General features: G+C 35.5%; 1 protein-coding gene across 3 annotated transcripts in view; it reads left to right on the top strand.

The window, feature by feature from the left end:
- The window catches only part of Prkn (parkin RBR E3 ubiquitin protein ligase), a 1339037-nt gene that overhangs the window by 752346 nt on the left and 568779 nt on the right, over nucleotides 1-17912 (top strand). For all 3 annotated transcript variants that reach the window (XM_033763332.1, XM_033763333.1, XM_033763334.1), the window contains one exon: nucleotides 5898-6013. In XM_033763332.1, the coding sequence (XP_033619223.1) occupies nucleotides 5898-6013 (116 nt within the window). The remainder of the gene's footprint in view (nucleotides 1-5897; nucleotides 6014-17912) is intronic.

Here is a 17912-nt window from a genome sequence, read left to right on the forward strand (position 1 = left end):
ATGTTGATTCTTCCTACCCAGGAGCAGGGGATATCTTTCCATTTTTTTATATCCTCTTCGATTTCTATTTTCAGAGTTCTGTAGTTTTCAGTGTAGAGATCTTTTGCTTCTTTTATTAGATTGTTTCCTAGATACTTCATTTTTTTGGATGCTATTGTAAAAGGAATTTTTTCCCTTATTTCTCTTTCCATATGTCTGTTATTTGTGTATAAGAAGACTATTGATTTTTGGGTATTCACCTTGTATCCAGATACTCTACTGAATCTGTCAATTAAGTCTAGAAGTTTTTTGGTGGAGTTTTTTGGATCTTCAATGTAGAATATCATATCATCAGCAAATGATGATAGTGTAACTTCTTCCTTTCCTATCTTTATTGCTTTAATTTCTTTCTCTTGTCTAATTGCTGTGGCTAATGTTTCCAGAACTATATTGAAGAGAAGTGGCGATAGTGGGCATCCTTGTCTTGTTCCTGATTTTAACATGAAGGTTTTCAGTTTTTGGCCATTCAATATGATGTTGGCTGATGGTTTTTCATAAATAGCCTTTATTAAATTGAGGTATAGACCATCTATTCCAATTTTTTGCAGGGTTTTTATCATGAATGGGTGTTGAATTTTATCAAATGCTTTTTCTGCATCTATTGAGAGGATCATATGGTTTTTGTCCTTGACTTTGTTAATATAATGTATTACATTCACTGACTTTCGTATGTTGAACCACCCTTGCATCTCTGGAATAAATTCGACTTGGTCAGAACGGATGATCTTCTTAATAATCCTCTGTATTCTGTTTGCTAGTATCTTATTAAGGGTTTTTGCATCTATATTCATTAAGGAGACTGGTCTGTAGTTCTCCTTTTTAGTTGTATCTTTCCCTGGTTTGGGAATCAAAGTGATACTTGCTTCCAGGAATGAATTTGGAAGTATAGCTTCCCTTTTGATTTCATTGAAAAGTTTGAAGAGTAATGGTAGTAGTTCTTCTCTCTAAATGTCTGGTAAAATTCAGCAGTGAATCCATCAGGGCCTGAGCTTTTCTTTGTTGGTAAATTTTTAATTACATTTTCAATTTCACTGATTGTGATTGGAGTGTTTAAAATGTTTTTATCTTCTTCGTTCAACTTTGGTAATTCATAAGTATCTAGAAGTCTGTCCATTTCTTCTGTGTTTTCCATTTTATTAGAGTACAGGTTCTCAAAGTAGGTGTTCATGATCCTCTGGATTTCTTTTGGATCTGTTGTGACTTCGCCTTTTTCATTCCTGATTGCATGGATCTGAGCCTTTTCTTTCCTTTTTTTTGATAAGATTAGCTAAGGGTTTGTCGATTTTATTTATTCTTTCAAAAAACCAGCTCTTTGTTTCATTTATTTTTTGTATCGTTTTCTTAGTTTCAATTGCATTGATTTCTGCTCGGATCTTTATAATTTCCTCTCTTGTTCGAGCTTTGTGTTTTTCTTGCTCTTGTTTTTCTAGGAGTCTAAGTTTTATCGTTAAGTTGTGTATTTGAGCCTGCTCTGTTTTCCTAGTGTGGGCATTCATTGTTATGAATTTTCCACATAGCACTGCTTTCATTGTGTCCCAAAGATTCCTTTATGTTGTATTGGCATTCTCATTTATTTGTAAAAACTGTCTAATTTCTTCTTTAATTTCCTCTGTAATCCATTGATTGTTTAGGAGAGTGTTGTTCAGTTTCCATGTGCTTGTGAAGTTTCTATAGTTTCTTGTGCTATTGATGTCTAGTTTGATTGCACTATGATCTGATAATAAACAGGGGAGATGACTTCATTTTTTGCATTTATTTAGACCTGTTTTGTGAGCCAGTATGTGGTCTATTTTGGAGAATGATCCATGTGCAGCCGAAAAGAATGTATATTCTGATTTTGGGGGGTGGAATACTCTATAAACATCTATTAAGAGCATGTGTTCCAAAGCTTGGTTCAGTTCTATTATTTCATTGTTGATTTTCTGCCTAGTAGATCTGTCAATTTGTGATAGTGGGGTATTTAAATCCCCCACTACAATTGTATTAGTGCTTATTTGGTTTTTCATGTTACTTAATATTTGTTTTATATAGTTGGGGGCATTTATATTTGGTGCATATATGTTTATGATTGTCAGCTCTTCCTCTTGAATTGTTCCCTTTACAAGGATGTAGTGTCCTTCTTTGTCTCTCTTAATGAGTTTTGGTTTGAAATTTACTTTATCTGAGAATAAGATTGCTACCCCTGCTTTTTTCTGGACTCCTGACGCATGGAGAATTGTTTTCCATCCTTTCACTTTCAGTCTATGGACTTCCTTTTGCACTAGGTGTGTTTCTTGTATACAACATATTGTTGGATTTTGCTTCTTAATCCATTCTGCCAATCTGTTTCTCTTGATTGGTGAATTGAGGCCATTAACATTGATGGTTACAACTGATATATTTTGACTTATTCTTGTCATGTTTTTGTCCATTTGTTGACTCTTTTTACTTTTTCTCCCATCTCCTTTTAGTTTCTTGCCTTGCCTATTTGATTTGGTCTGTTGGGCCTCATGTTATTGTGAATTTCGTTGTCCTTTTCTAGGATATTGTTTAGAATTCCTTGCAGTGCTGGTTTGGTGTTCATGAAATTTCTCAGGTGCTCTTTGTCGTGGAAGTATTTTATTTCCCCATCTATTTTGAAAGAGAGTTTTGCAGGATACAAAAGTCTAGGTTGGAGATTCTTTTCTTTTAGGACTTGGAATACCTCACTCCAGGCTCTCCTTGACCTAAGGGTTTGTGTTGAAAAGTCTGCTGTGATTCTAATGGGCTTCCCTTTGCATGTGATTTGTTTCTTTTCTCTTACTGCTTGTAGTATTTTGTTTTTCTGTTGGATTTCTGGAATCTTGATTATTATATGTCTAGGTGTAGATTTTTTTTGATCGTGGCTAGTTGGGGTTCTATATGCCTCACTTATCTGTATGTCTAATTCTTCCCTTCTGTTTGGGAAGTTTTCTGTCATTAATTCTGTGAAGAGCTTTTTTATATCATTTGTGTTTTCTCCTGTTTTTTCATGAATTCCTATCAGTCTTATGTTATTTTTCTTTGTATCATCTAGGAGTTGTTGGATTGATTTCTCATGATCCCTTACTGTTTTTAAGAGACCTCTTTTTTCACGGTCACTGACTGCTATCCTATCTTCTATATCTGAAATTCTATCTTCGCAATCTTTTATTCTGTTGCGTACACTTTCAATAGAGTTTTTAATCTCCTGGATATCTGTTTGAATCTGTTTTATGGATTCCATTTCTTTCCTCTGTTGGGCATTCATTGTTTCCATGTCTTTCTTATGCTGAGTCTTCATGGCTTCTATCATGGTCTTGACCTCATCTATTTTTTTGTCATTTTCTGCTCTAGACTCTCGAATCATGACTTCCATTTTGCCCATCATCTCTCTGGTTAACTGGGAAATTATTTCTGATTTGAATTTTTTTAGAGCCTGATTGATCTGTTTTGTTACCTCCTGTGCTATGGGTCCAGGGTGTCCTATTGGTTCACTATCAGACTTTTCATCCTCATTTCTCCTACTATTTGCCATTGGTGAACTGGGAATCCTTTTTTGTGTCTTGCTTAAGTGTTTTCTCATTTTTATTTTTATTGTTGGGTTGTCTTTCTTTAATTTCTGGGTACTACTTAAATCTTCCTAAGATAGTTACGTTTTAGCTTTTGAGTTTCTAATGACTCATAGACATCCTCATTTTCATAATATCAGAGAAAACAACTCTTTAAATCAATCACAACCTTGTATCCCAATTGATACATTAAGCAGCCCAATAGGATCAGGCACAGCTTGCAAACTGACCACTTGTGGTAGTCATTAATGTATCACCTTTAACTCATGTGAATTAGATTAATTTCAAGAAGCAGCTCATAGTATGTTTGCAGTGAATATTCTTTTCAATATGGCATCTTTACCATTTAGGATGGGTGGTTCGACTTAGAACAAGAGGATTAGATAAGTGAAAGAATTAGAGCAGGTTTGAAGTGAATCCAGAGGTTGTAGAATTACCTTACTATCTTTACAAAGCTATTAACTTCAGGGGGTATAGAGAGAGTGCAGCAATAAGGACAAGAATATATTCCCTTAACAATAACATGCGCTTGCCTTCCCTTGAAGGTACAGAGCCATGAGTGAGGTAAAATAACTGGAGAAAAGAACATAAAGAGAAACCCCTCCCAAAAACAAAAAATAATAAAAGAAGAAGTCTGAGTTAGGGCAGAAGCCAGAATAAAAAGGGAGATGAGAGACAATATGGTGGAGCAAGAGACTGAGTGGAGAGAGAGGACAGAAAAACGAAAGAAATTTTAGGGTGGAATGAGGAAAAGAAAAAAGAGAGAGAGAAAAAAAAAGAATTTGAAGGGCCTCTTTCCAACTGTCTCTGTTCTCATATTATACCACATGTATAGCCATATGCAGAACTGAATCCCCTGGTCTCAGCTAGCCAATGGCAGTTCCCCACTACCGAGACTGAACACAGTCTACAAGGCCTAACTTGAGTTTCCCTACCCTCAGGGTTGAACTCCACTCAGTTCTATTACAGGTTTCCCCTGCCTTTTCTTTAAAGATGTTCAAAGTTGGGAGGTCAGAAAACTACCCTTCATGAGAACCTATGCCTCTGCACTGTTGGTCTAGAACTGGCCCAATAAGGAGGTTTGAGAATGGGGGGGAAGGTCGTGGGGGTGTTTCAAGGGCGCCCGCGCTGCTACCTTCCTTACTGGGTCAGATGTTACGCAGTCCAGGAGGTCGTGCACCTGCCAGATGATCTCAGGCAGGCAGGCAGGCAGGCAGGCAGGCAGGCAGGCAGGCAGGCAGGCAGGCAGGCAGGCAGGCAGGCAGGCAGGCAGGCAGGCACCTGAAGAGACACCCTCCGGGGTCTTTGGGTCCTTGCTGGGTCTGTTGTCACACAGTCCGGGAAGTCGCGCACCCGCCGGGTGATCTCAGGCTGCTTTTGCTATTCTAAGTCTCTTCAGTTCCTAATGATTTTTTGTATTGTTTTCTCATGTTCTGTGAAATATACTGTTGAGATTTCAATCTTGATTGCATTGAATCTGCATAGCAGTTTTGGATGTATGGCCACTTTCACTATATTGATTCTTCCTACCAAGGAGTAAAGGATGTCTTTCCATTTTCTTATATCCTCTTCAAGCTTTTTTTTCAGAGTCTTGTAGTTTTTCAGTGTAGAGGTCTTTTGTCTCCTTCATTAGATTGAACTTTCCACAGAAGTTTGCCAACATCTCATTTGCACTATAAAGGGAAAATACTCTGTATTCCAGGTAGTTATACTCAAGCCAAGTGAGGAAATAATGTGATATGTAGGGTTCTTCTGCTGCTCAGAAACATAGTTACATAGATATTTTGAAGTAGCAGAAAATTTGGCTTCCTGGATATTAGTGTCATGAAAAGTATCTATTACTTGAGAAGTCCAGTGATGACTGGCCAAACACCCTGTTGTATGAATGAAAAGAAGAGATGTGAGAAAAGACATAAAAATTAGAAAAGGAAGAAATGAAAAAGTTTAAAAAAATTTTTTTTGATGTTGCTTTAGGCTTTCTCTTTCATCTACCTTCTTTCTTCCTTCCAGACTCTCTTATTCTTAAGACGTGTGATAGAAAGATGGGCACAGAGTGTTTCCAGTGCTCCCAACTCAAAGCAGTGAAGAAAGCTCAGTTAGTGCCTTCCCTATAAGAGGGAATTGTTGACTAGTTTGGCACCAGGCAAGGGCTTTCTTTTCCTGTAAAGATATGAGGCTGATTTATTCCTAATTCAGAAGAAATGGCAAATTTCTTCTCTTGTACAGAGATCATTTTCTATCAATATATCTAGATAAGGGAAATTAGCCTGCTGGGATCCATTGGTCTGATTATGTTTCTCATTCTTTCAGGAATTTTTCTTCAAGTGTGGAGCACACCCAACCTCCAACCAGGACAAATCAGTGGCTTTGAATCTAATAACAACCAACAGCCGGGACATCACTTGCATAGTGTGCACAGACATCAGGTAAGGCTCCCAGAGAGTGTCCCCTCAGCGTCCTGCCTGCCCAGCACCAGCCCCTTTATGACTTCTTCCTGACCTATTTCAATGCTCTCTTATCTGGTATGGGTATGTTTTAAGGTGATGAAACTATTGAAAATTCCAATTAATTTGTTCAGTCTTTAGTCAAGGAGGGACCCCAAATAAGTGAGATGACATAAGTAGTGTAATATTCATTAATCTTCAGATATATACTTGTGTTTTAGAACATAAAATGTAAACTTAATCTCATCAATAAGTTCTAAAATAATTTTAAAATATTCTAATTCTAATGTTAGGAATAGAATAACAATTTATAGATATCTATTCCTAGGTTATGTAGCCCATATAGTGCATTCTTCAAATATCTTTTCCATATAATTCAGTTCTTTCATGTATCTGTCTGCTTTAACATTGAGGGACCATATACATTCATTTATACACCCAAAGTGAATCATGTAGCTAATTTTGCATTCTTTTATTTCTAATTCTATTGGATGCTAGCAAAGAAAGAAAATATGGAGATGTTGCATTAGAAAAAAGGGAAAAAATGACTAGACTTGAATTATAGCTTAGAGGCCAAGGGCACAGTTGAAGAATCTGTGTCTGTTTAATCTGCAGAGTAAACAGTTGAGATGGTCAGAATAAAATAATTTTGCTTCAGTACATATTCTCTGAGATTTGCAAATAAGTTCATATGGCAATAGTGGGGAATTAGCTGTGATAATAGGAGGAACTTTAATTTTTTGTTTTTTCAGTACCAGGGATCAAACTCAGGATGTTGCACTTGTGATACAGACAGAATGCCAAAATGAATTATTGAATAAAGTCAGAGAAACTTTTTCATATATTTGTGCAAAAATAGGTGTATACCCTAGTTGGCTTTTGGGTCTGTACTCGGTGACATTTGAAAGGTACTTTGTACTCTATGATTTCATGATTAGCAGGTATTAATATCCCTAACATGATATCTATAATGGTTAAATTAAATTTAAATTAAAATATTGCATAAAAGAAACCTAAACCCTTAACAATATCTGTAAACAACCATGTTTTTGAGAAGGAAAAGAAATGAGACATATTTTTCTTTACTTTGTGTTTATTCACTACTCTGGCAAGAAGTAGCATAATATTGCCTAAAAATAGAGCCTTTCAACTTTTTTCACAAGGGGAATGGCTATGTGTGACTAATGCTTTGAAAATGTAAGAAGAGCAGCTGAGATGATGCTTCTGGTATTTCAGGAAAGATACTGGGCAGTGCTAAAAATGAAGGCACATGGACTCTGATAGGAATAGGTAATAAAAACCACTTTTCAAAAGAAAACTTCATCATTTTTTTTCTTTAAGTCAGAATGCAGTGCTGCCAGCCTGTGTTTAAAAACCTTCCATTAACATGATAAACATGACATTAAAATATGTAGAGATGATCATATTATTTGACTACGAGTATTGCCCTCTCTATTTCCTGCTGCTAAGCTGCCACTTTTACATTAATAACTGGCAAAATCTTTTGAAGAAAATGGGCTGCTTCCCAGGTACACGGGGGGATAATTGCTGGAAAAGGAAAATTGTTGCAATAAGGTTTTCATATTTTTAATTTGGGTGATTCTATAAATAGAAAGTATACTATATTCAGTTAAAATTTGTGTGTACAAGCCAACCACTTGAATGAATAAAGCCCCTTCCTGCATAATGAAGCAGAGAAATGCCCTATAGGTTGGAAAGAGAAAGAGACCCTTTCTTCTTTCTTTGAAAGATTTATGGGTAAGGCTGTCATGAAACTTGCAAGAGGACATTCTAATAGTATATGTTGTAGTTGAGTGATCACTATGGGATTTTCGCTCCCCGATAGTGCTTTATTCTTTAAAAGTAACTCACTCACAATAAACTATGAAAACATGTTAGAAATTATTTTAATCCTAATGATTAAATTTTTTTAATATTTTAAAATTTTTATTGTGCCTTTGTGTTTACATATGTTTATGTGTGTGCAATTTGTAATTATAGCATATGTATAGTTTGTATGTGGCCCATTACACTTAACATGACACCATGGTAACTTTTCTCTGCCATGAAATATCACATGAAAGCAATTTTAAAAATAGGTACCTGTAGGGCTGGGGATTTAGCTCAGCGGTTCGGTGGCCTGCGTTGCAAGCACAAGGATCCGAGTTTAATCTCCAGTACAAAAAAAAAGGTACCTATAATTTTATCCTATGGAAGAACTCTACTTCCCCATGGTTGATGACTTAGATTACTTTTAGGGTTTTTTTATATATAAAATAAGTAAAACTGAAACCTGTATGCTTTTATATAAATAATTGACTCCATGCTTTGATTCTAAGCATATAGTTATAGGAATAGGAACAAGTCAGTGGTAATTGACTTTTTTAAGGTTTTTTATGCATAATGTCAAATCTCTTTCTCACGGTCTCTCCCTTTCTCTCTTAAGATTGTGAATACTCAAGTTTGACATGGCTCCTTTAGGGTTTTCTTCTAGCACTGTATATTTTCAGTTTTTACATATTTGATACAAGAAATAACAATATTTAGATTTAAATTGTTAGTAGTACCATAGGCAGCTAAGTTAGATAGAAATTAATAAACAGTCAGAGAAGGACTGGACTCTAAAGGAAGTCAGCATAAAAATAAAGACATCAGAATTGTGGCTGAAGGCAAATCTGAAGAAGGCCAGATCTCAAGATAGAGATGAAATGCCAGGCATACACACTTCCCTGAAGGCTAAACAATCACTTGGAATTACACTGTAATCAGCATCACACGGTCCAGTAAGTCCAGATGGGTGTCAGTTGCCCAGGTAGGTGACCACAGCATCTGGACCCACCCCTTCCCAAAAATGTCTTTCTTCTTTCCATGTACCTTTGCTACATGATTCAATTCCCTTGTGGATTAATATTAGCAAAGCAAATATACTTGTAATCCTACAAGTTGATTGTAGTTTGACCCATGTTGTGCCCACATTGTAACTTTGCTGTACATATTACTCTTGACAAAGGGCATTGGTGGTAACCCACTTTTGGAAACCCCTTGTGTCTCTCAGTGATAACTCTCACTGAACCTTTCCTGCTCTTAATTCTCTTGTCTCTTGGAATTCATTCTTTGATATTCGGGGGAACAAGAATTTGGCACTTCTGACCTCTAGCAGTTTTAGAGTTATATTTCTTTTATATCTGTAGTAAGCTCAAACATTTCTCATTTGTTTATTTGCATTTTATGCTGTGAGAATGTGATACAAAATTTTCTTAGTTCAAAAACTTTAGGGAGAATATATGGAATACATCTGGTCTCAGCAATTATTTTCTCACTCAATAATTATACTATCTACTATATCTTTTATTTACATAGATTATAGGTGTTGGAATTTATATGTAATTATATTCCTTCGGTTATTATACAATTTTACCTCTTACTGACGGTAAATTTGTGACTCTCAAAATTCTTAATGACAGATTTGAAAATAGATGTTTTATCTATATGCTATGATATTTAAATTTTTATGTATGCATTAATTGTGCGTCATTCATCAAATTAGACATACTTAACCATATGAGGTGAAATCCAAGGATACAGTTAATTTATCTATAAATCTCTTTCCTCTGTACCTCTTATAATACTAATAGAAAATAAGAATTTTATATTTGTGCTTTATAGACATATAATTTAGTCTGTGTCTTGTGTTCATTGACCTACGTCTTCAGTAATATATCAAGGAGCTCCAGCGCCACTTAGCTAACTTTTTAACCTTTAGAGAACAACATACTTTGTTTTCCCTTTAATTTATGTATAAAATACAAGGAGTTAAGTGGGTGATTTGGTTCTAAAAGACTGCAGAAAAGAGAGATCTTATTTCTTCACAGTTTGCACATTTATCATACCATTTGAGAAAACATTTGTTTTTTATGTTGTACACTGACAGATGCAGCAACAGATAAGATTTTCAATGATGCTACCTCCCAAATCATGTATTATATGTAAGAGAATAAATAAGAAAAATGTGCTATTCATTGATAATTTCTAGGTTTAAAATTTAGTTCACATATGTAATTTGTGTTCTTTGAGTTTATATTTCAGATAAAACATTGTCTTCTCTTATAAAGAATGAAGCGAACCATTAGAGAACCAGAACCTCCTAAGTTTTTATATGAATATGCAGGCTTCCTTCTGAAATCAAGGTTATAGTCTGCTCTACTTATCTAACATGTTGATCTTCACTTATTCAAGCTCACCAGTTGGTAGTCTGAGGTTTAGGAATAAAAATGCAATGAGTTAAACAAAAAGCGAAAACTTGAGCCACAGGCAGAATAGTAGAATGGTTTGGTATTCTCAGTAGAAATGCTGCCAAAAGGTTCAATGTATTTTTAGATATCTTAGTGTGACTCAGGAATAACAATGTTAAGTCATATGACCTAAACAAAGGCAAAGCCGACAGACATACATATTCTTCCCTAACTAGTATGTGTATCTTGGGATCTGCCCTATATCAGTGTTTGCTAAGGGATAACCATTATTTCTGCATATTGATTCTCACTCTACTATTTTATTCTTTAACAAATTTTAAATGTAAAATTAGCAAATGTGCAAAATAGAAAAATCATTACCCTAATAGATTTAGCAAAAAAGAAAAAACTCATCCTTGCTCTTCTTCTGTGTTTCTCCTAAGATTGGCCAGATAATCTGTACTCCTTTCCTCCTTTATTCATCATTCCTTCATTTACAAAACTGAAGACAAGCTAAAAAATAATCATGTTTGTACAGTTAAAATTTAACATTCCTGAAAAAAGTTTAAAAATCCAGTTCTCAGCAGAGCATTACATCTAAGTGATACTACCTTGCAACTTTCCTCAGTTTTTTCCATAAAGGCATGTTTTTGATGTCATTGCTATTTGATATAAATGGTTTTATAATTTTCTTGCCTTCAGATTTGTCTTAAAATGAAATTCATTCAGCTTATTGAATGGATTGCAGACTTAACAGATTTACTTGGGCCTAGAGATTAGCAAAGATTTATTTCAAAGTCGATTTGTACTTGTTCCTGGTATCCCTGGTGAGAGTGATTTAACTATCACTTGATAGTATTCTGGTATGCATTTGTTCATTCTCATTTAACAAAGGGAGATAAGACTTGGGGATCTTAGCTATGTTCCCTTGGGATGCATTTGTTATGTCCTAAGCTTCTTTTTGTCAATTTACATTTTAATTTTGGTTATATAGTAGTTGACATTTTTGTGCTTCAAAATTAAGTTCTTTATTCTTCTCATTTTTGAGACAAAATTGCAGGGAAACTTTAACCTTTCCTTCTGTCAATTTAACGCTTTTTCAACACTTTGCAGTCAGATGGGACCTGACCATTTCATCCAGTCACCAGGTAACCCTGGAGCCTCAGCAGGCTAGGCCTGCTCAGGTAAACTGACTGCAGTCTGCAGCATGGCCTTTTGCAGTAAGTGGCTTTGTTTCTTCAATGAAAAATTGCTGTATGATTTTTGCTGGTTTCAGCACTAGAGTCTTGGTAATTGTAGAGCTATATATTTCTCTCATTAGACCTCAGTAGTGTTCAACGCACCATGTACCACACCATGGGCAATAGCTACCTTTGTGTAAGTATAGGGAGTGTCTTGGAGTGTCCAATTTTATATAGTGTTGAGGAAAAAATTGAACGGCATAATCAAACTGGTCAAGAATACAGCATTTGTATCACAATAAGCAGGAGCATGTTACAGAACAGAATGGAAAATCTTATAACTTTTTTAAGATGAAAGAGCAAACTTCAAAGATATGTCTTCTGTCGTAAAGCAGGCTACTTCACACTGTGCCCAATACTCCAAGGAGTAAATTTTATTTCTGCTATGAGTGATTCTTCTCTGAGAAAGTATGGCAAACCCTAGTCTAATCCAATCTTGTTGAAGAGGTGCTATAAAGCTTTCCATAGCCCATCTTTTGCATTGGTCCTTCCTTAGTAAAAGGAGATTTGAATATAGTACTCTGAGATTCAAACATATTGATGCAGAATATTTTATTTGCATTTATTTTAAACGAATTAGACTGTTACAGTTGAAGAAATTAAGGCTAAGGTGTTTAAAAAATTATATCTGGTCATATCACAAAGGTATTCGACCAAAAAAGCCAAGTGCATGTGATTTGCAGAATTTTACATTAAACATTATTTCTCTTTCTTGGTACTGATTTTCTGTAAGGTTGTTAGGCAAACTGGTGGATTTCATGTGGAAGGGAAAGTGTAGCAATAAAATGAGATATGGAGACAGGAATAAGTTAGACTTTCCACTGTGTGCCTCATGTCTTTAAAAACCATTAATATTTGAAAACAACAGCGCTGTCCCCAAGTCTGTGTGCTCTGGGAAATTTGCAGAATACGTGAGAGCCAAAGCCCAGATTTATCTTGTGCTCAAAGAACAGATCTTCCCAATAATGTCCAGCACCAGTTTTTGTATTAAGAATATTTAAATATTTGCTGACTTTGATCAAAGTAAATCCATTTCATGAGGTGTAATAAACAGAAAGCAATTTCTTTTCATATAGAGTGTTCTCCTTTTTAAACATCCTTTCTGAGTGAATTTTGTAAAAGTTAATGAAATAAAATGGCAAATTAGTCAATGCAGAGTTTTTAGGAGCTATCAGGAATAAGAAGGAAATCCAACTTTGAATACTAAGTAATATGATATAGATTACTAAGCTATATTGTTTTGGGTCAGTTACTTAAGAAATCATACGAGAAATATTTTATCTATATTGATATTTTGCAATATGAACCATGTCAGTTTAATGTCAGTCAGTGACCTTCATTTCTCCTATGGTGAAGACTATAGATTTCAGAACAGAGCAGCTGCATCCACAGGGTTTCTTGGAGATGTTACAGGTGCTTCGGCATGAAATCATATGCCTTACCATTTCATTTAACTGTCACTGCAGGTACACAGCAGTCCTTCTGGTAAGAGGTGGGCAATATTGCCTATCCTCCTGGGCCAGTTTTGTACCTAGTCAGGTCTTTTCATGTTGTAACCTTGTGGATTTTAAGCAGTTCATTTTTTGATGATGGATGTTAAGAAAGAGGCAGCAACATTAATGAAGCATCCACGGAGGTCTTGCTAAGACTTTGCTGACAGTCAGGCTTTATTTTTAAAGGTTTTTTTTTTTTTTTCACTGAAAGAAATGCCCGCATAATCTGTAGATAAAATTTTTAACCTAGAAGACTATTGAATGGTGTGTGTATTTTTAATTGCCACTTTATCCTTGTAATTATCAGTTGATTATAAACTAGGTTAAGTTACTTTCCATTGCAAATATGATTTGTGTCTATTCTTAATTTCAGATAGAAATTTTGAATTCCTGGGACTTTTTTAGTGATTACCAGTGTGATATCATCTACCTTGCTATCTATAGACATTCTGTACATTTCTATTTTTCTCATAACAGTTAAAATATTGTATTCATAGTTTTGGTCTTTGTGGTTTACACAGCTTGCAGAATTATTTGCAACAAAATAAGCAATAGTCTCAAGAACCTGAATTGCAAAGTTATTTATTGAAGGAAGGGTCATGGCATGTTGCTTCCTTTCCTTATTAATTTGACAAATTCTAAATTGCAGAAAACATAGCCCCACACCCTGTGTCTTACATGAACTGGAAGTGGAATTTCAAGGATTTCTATCTCCAGATATAGATTTTTACACTAAGAGCTACTGCCCTGACATGGGAGTCCTAATATGATCACCCCCACACATTTTTGGTGGAATTGTCCATGCAGATATATTAGTAACCTGTGAGATCAATATCATAGGCAAAGTAGTATATGTATGCATCTCTGATCTGTAACATATGCTTTACCATGAAAGACACCATAAAAGACAGTCTACTCATTAAGCAGATATTTATTGAATTTATGGTTCAAGGACCTATTCCAGGTACTACAAGCTGAGATAAAGCATTCTGATAGGAGATCAGGTAACATACTCTGGTTGGAGTAGATGTGATGGAACTTGGCCAGTGCAGGCAAACCAGGTGACAATATGCTTCAGTAGCATCTCCAGGATCCAAATTCATTTCTTTATGCCATCTTTCCCATGATTCTTTTATTTGGCCAAGACAGAATATTGAGAAATGCATGCAGCTGGGAATGGTGGTGTACACCTGTAATCCCATCACTGAAAAGGCTGAGGCAGGAGGTTTGCTTTTAGTTCATGGCCAGCCTGGGCTACATAGTGAGACCTTATCTCAAAAACCAAACCAAACCAGAATACATAGAATCACTTGTGCTTGTGTGACTAGGCCATGCATCAATCAATTTGCCCACTCCCTATCTTTTACAATGATCAAGCTAGCTATTGATGTTACCTGCATAACCCAAACCATTCAAAGCAGTCACTGCCTCTAATGATGTGCCTCCTCCTCGCATATTTTCCTCGAGGGAAGGGTCAAACTCTGACACCTGCTGCTATCACTGTACAGTTCTATGTCAGGCTCCTTTCCTGAGCCAGAACAAATAGGTACTTTGTGATATTTTCAGAATACAGTATATAGGACTGTTTTCATATATGGTCAGTCCAGACTCATATATATGTTAGAATAATTTCATAAAAATATATCTCACAAAGCTAGAATACATTTGACAATAGTTAATGATTTCTATTACTCTTATAATTTGTTAGACATTTTGCATGCGTATTGATCTTCATTCTACCAAGTAGAAGAAAATGTTAAGCCCATTGCATAGCCTAGGAAAAATAAGATACCAAGAATTCATGTTACTTAGCTTACAGAAAATCACATGGCCCTAAATAAGGAATGTGGGTGGGACAGTATTAGACCTCATGATAATTCTGACCTCCAGACCCATGTCTTTACCACCGTACTGTATGGCCTTTGAAATATATTAATTGTCTGAATAAATTACATCATTATTTGTGGAGAAAAAAAGAATTTGTAGCTGGAAGATAAGAATGTATTGAAGAAGTATGATTTTGCATATAAATTTAAATGTTGAAAGAGCAGCTATAGTATTATTGTCTTGGTTTCTTTGGGATTGATATCACTGCTACTAAAAAACTGGACCGTAGACAGAAGTGAGTGAGGACAGACGAAGAGGTGGTGCCCACCATGGCGGTTGCCACCAATGGCTCTAAGATAAAGTGAGAAAACCATGAGAAGTCCTTTACTGAAGGTCCTCAGAAAATGCAGGCGATTTTTTCTTGGCTGCTGCCTCTGGGCTTAGCTCTGCTGATTCAGATGATGTCTGGATATCCTCAAAGGAAGATGAGGAGGATCCAGGGCATGCAGAAAGGATGTCCTAGACAGTAAGTGGGCGGAGTACTTAACTGCTTTTAATCCTGGCATGCTTTTCATATATGTATACTGTTTGCTAGTCTTTTGTTTGCTTGTTTGGGTATTCCCATCCTGGAAGTGATTTTTAGCTCTCTAATCTTTAGCCTATGTTAAGAATGTTATAAATATTTTCTCATATACAAAATTGTATGACTAGGCTATATAAACATATTCAGTTGCACACATATCTTGTCACAATATGTAATAATGTGGCACCATAGTAAAGAAAGATATTTAGGATCTAGGTCAGTTGAATAACTTTATGTTTAAAAATAAAGAAACTTGATTTCTGTCTCATACCATTCATAAGTACATAGTGGATTATAGATTACAATGTAAAAGTTGACATAATAAACCCTCTAAATATAAAACAGTGGAACATCTTTATGTAGAAGATTTCTACAAAGAAACAAAAGGAATTTTTTATTAGAAGGGAAAAGATTGCTAAATCTATCTACATAAAAATTAGCAATTTATCCAAAGATACCAACAAAGGAGTGAGCACACAAGTCACAGAATGGGAGATTTTGTAACACATAGATAAGGAAGGGCTCAGAATGTAGAGATAACTTCTACATATAAGTAAAAGAAAGACAACATAGGGAAAAAATGGCCAAAACACTTGAAAAGGCACTTCATCAAAAGAGGTAACCCAAATAACTAATGAACATATAATGAGATATGCAAATGAAAACCAACAAATACCTATTGAATTTGCCTACTATTAACATTTTTGAGGAATAGAAATTTTATACCTAATATATAACCTCCTCCTGTTGGACAAATAATAAGTAACTGCTATGAGCAATCACATTGATAAATTTCTCTACTATAATAAATGATCAAAAAAGAAGCTCTGTAGCCTTCTTGCACTTTAATATACTTTTCTGTACTTCTGGCTCCATTTTGCCTTTGTTTCAGGTCACATGTCAGTGTTCTCTGGGATGTGTAGGCTCTTCTGCTTTTGAGGAGAGAGAATGGGAGCAAGTGGTAAGAATGACTGCACACTAGTTAGGGAAAGCCTTCATGAAAATTTCCCTTGCTTTCACTTGAGATGTTCCTAGCCTCATTTCTGCAATGCTGGATGACAAGATTAAGTCTCTGAAGTTTCCTAAATTTGCATGATTTAAATTTGTCCCTTTTTTCTTTAATCTCAAGTGGCCCTGAGTGATGTCTTAACCTCTAGGGATAGGAAATGTTATATTTTATATCTAGATGTCCCCAAGAGCCTCATGTGCCATAGACAGGACTTTTAGGAGATGGGGTCTTGTTGGAAGAGAGGCCACTGGGTTTTTGATCCAGAAAGGTGTATCTCCCTCTCCACCTCCTTCACTTTCTCTGTCTCCTTCCCAATTGCTATGGTATCAACAACTTTCTTCTGCACCAAGCTCTATCCCATGTCACTTCTGCCCTGGAGACAGCAGACTGCAACCTCTAAAATACATGAGTCAGAATAAACTTTTCCTCCTTTACAGTGCAGGTGTCAGTTATTATGGTCCAGAAACAAAGAAAGTGATTGAGACAGGGGAGGTCCCCATACAGGTAATAGCAGTGTTACACAGCACTAAGAACATATGACAGCACATTCCCGCCTTGTTCTCTATGCTCATTAGTGAGAATCCCCAGTGACACAGTGAATTATGCTTCTTTGTTTTTAAGGTACAGTTGGAAAAGCAAGCTGCCTACCAGCCAGGAAAGAAATTGATATTTGCCATTCTCACATTCACAAACTGACTTTGATCTCCTGTTTTGACAAAAATACTTTATTCTCATCAAGACAAATTGACTTTCTGTCCCCAACAAGCTGTAATCCTCCATTGTTCCAACAATGACCCTTTTGATAATAGTAACTAATCTTTATTCCACAATACTTTTCACAGTTTGCTTAAAATTTGTCTCTTTCAAATTGCGTCTTCTAGTGAAAGCTTTTCCCAGTTGAATTAATCTTATGAATACAGAAGCATGTATAGATCATTATTTCCAGGATGATTATCTCTAGGATAGAGATTATACCACCATCTGATTACCTGACTTGGGGCTAAACAGTCACTCTGACTTTAATTTCCTACATTTCTTTTATTTCTAAGATGACTTCAGGAACAAATGTGTTAATTTATATGAACACACTGCAAAAATTTAGATCTCTACATAAGTGTAATATCAGTTGTAATGATTATTAGTAATTCTTTACCTCTTGAGAAGCATATATTATTGAAAGAAGACATTTATCCAAATGGGAAATATCTTGCTATAAGTATTGACCAGAGGAAATATTTTGAATGAGGATGATCTGGTGCCTATAGCAAAATATATTTTAATATTAAAGGGAGCAATAATGTGGGCCTATAATTATAAGAAACACAATTATGAATAAAAAAACATAACTGTGAAAGAAATTAGATCTAAGTGACCCAAAACTATTTGAGAAAGGTAAGACTTCTTTAATAGGATGGCGTTAGAAATTTTAGTAGTGTACACCTAGACATATAATAATCAAGATTCCAGAAATCCAACAGAAAAACAAAATACTACAA

The sequence above is a fragment of the Fukomys damarensis genome, unplaced genomic scaffold, assembly GCF_012274545.1.
Source record: "Fukomys damarensis isolate Sample0158 unplaced genomic scaffold, DMR_v1.0_HiC HiC_scaffold_14, whole genome shotgun sequence".
Classification (NCBI taxonomy): Eukaryota; Metazoa; Chordata; class Mammalia; order Rodentia; family Bathyergidae; genus Fukomys; species Fukomys damarensis.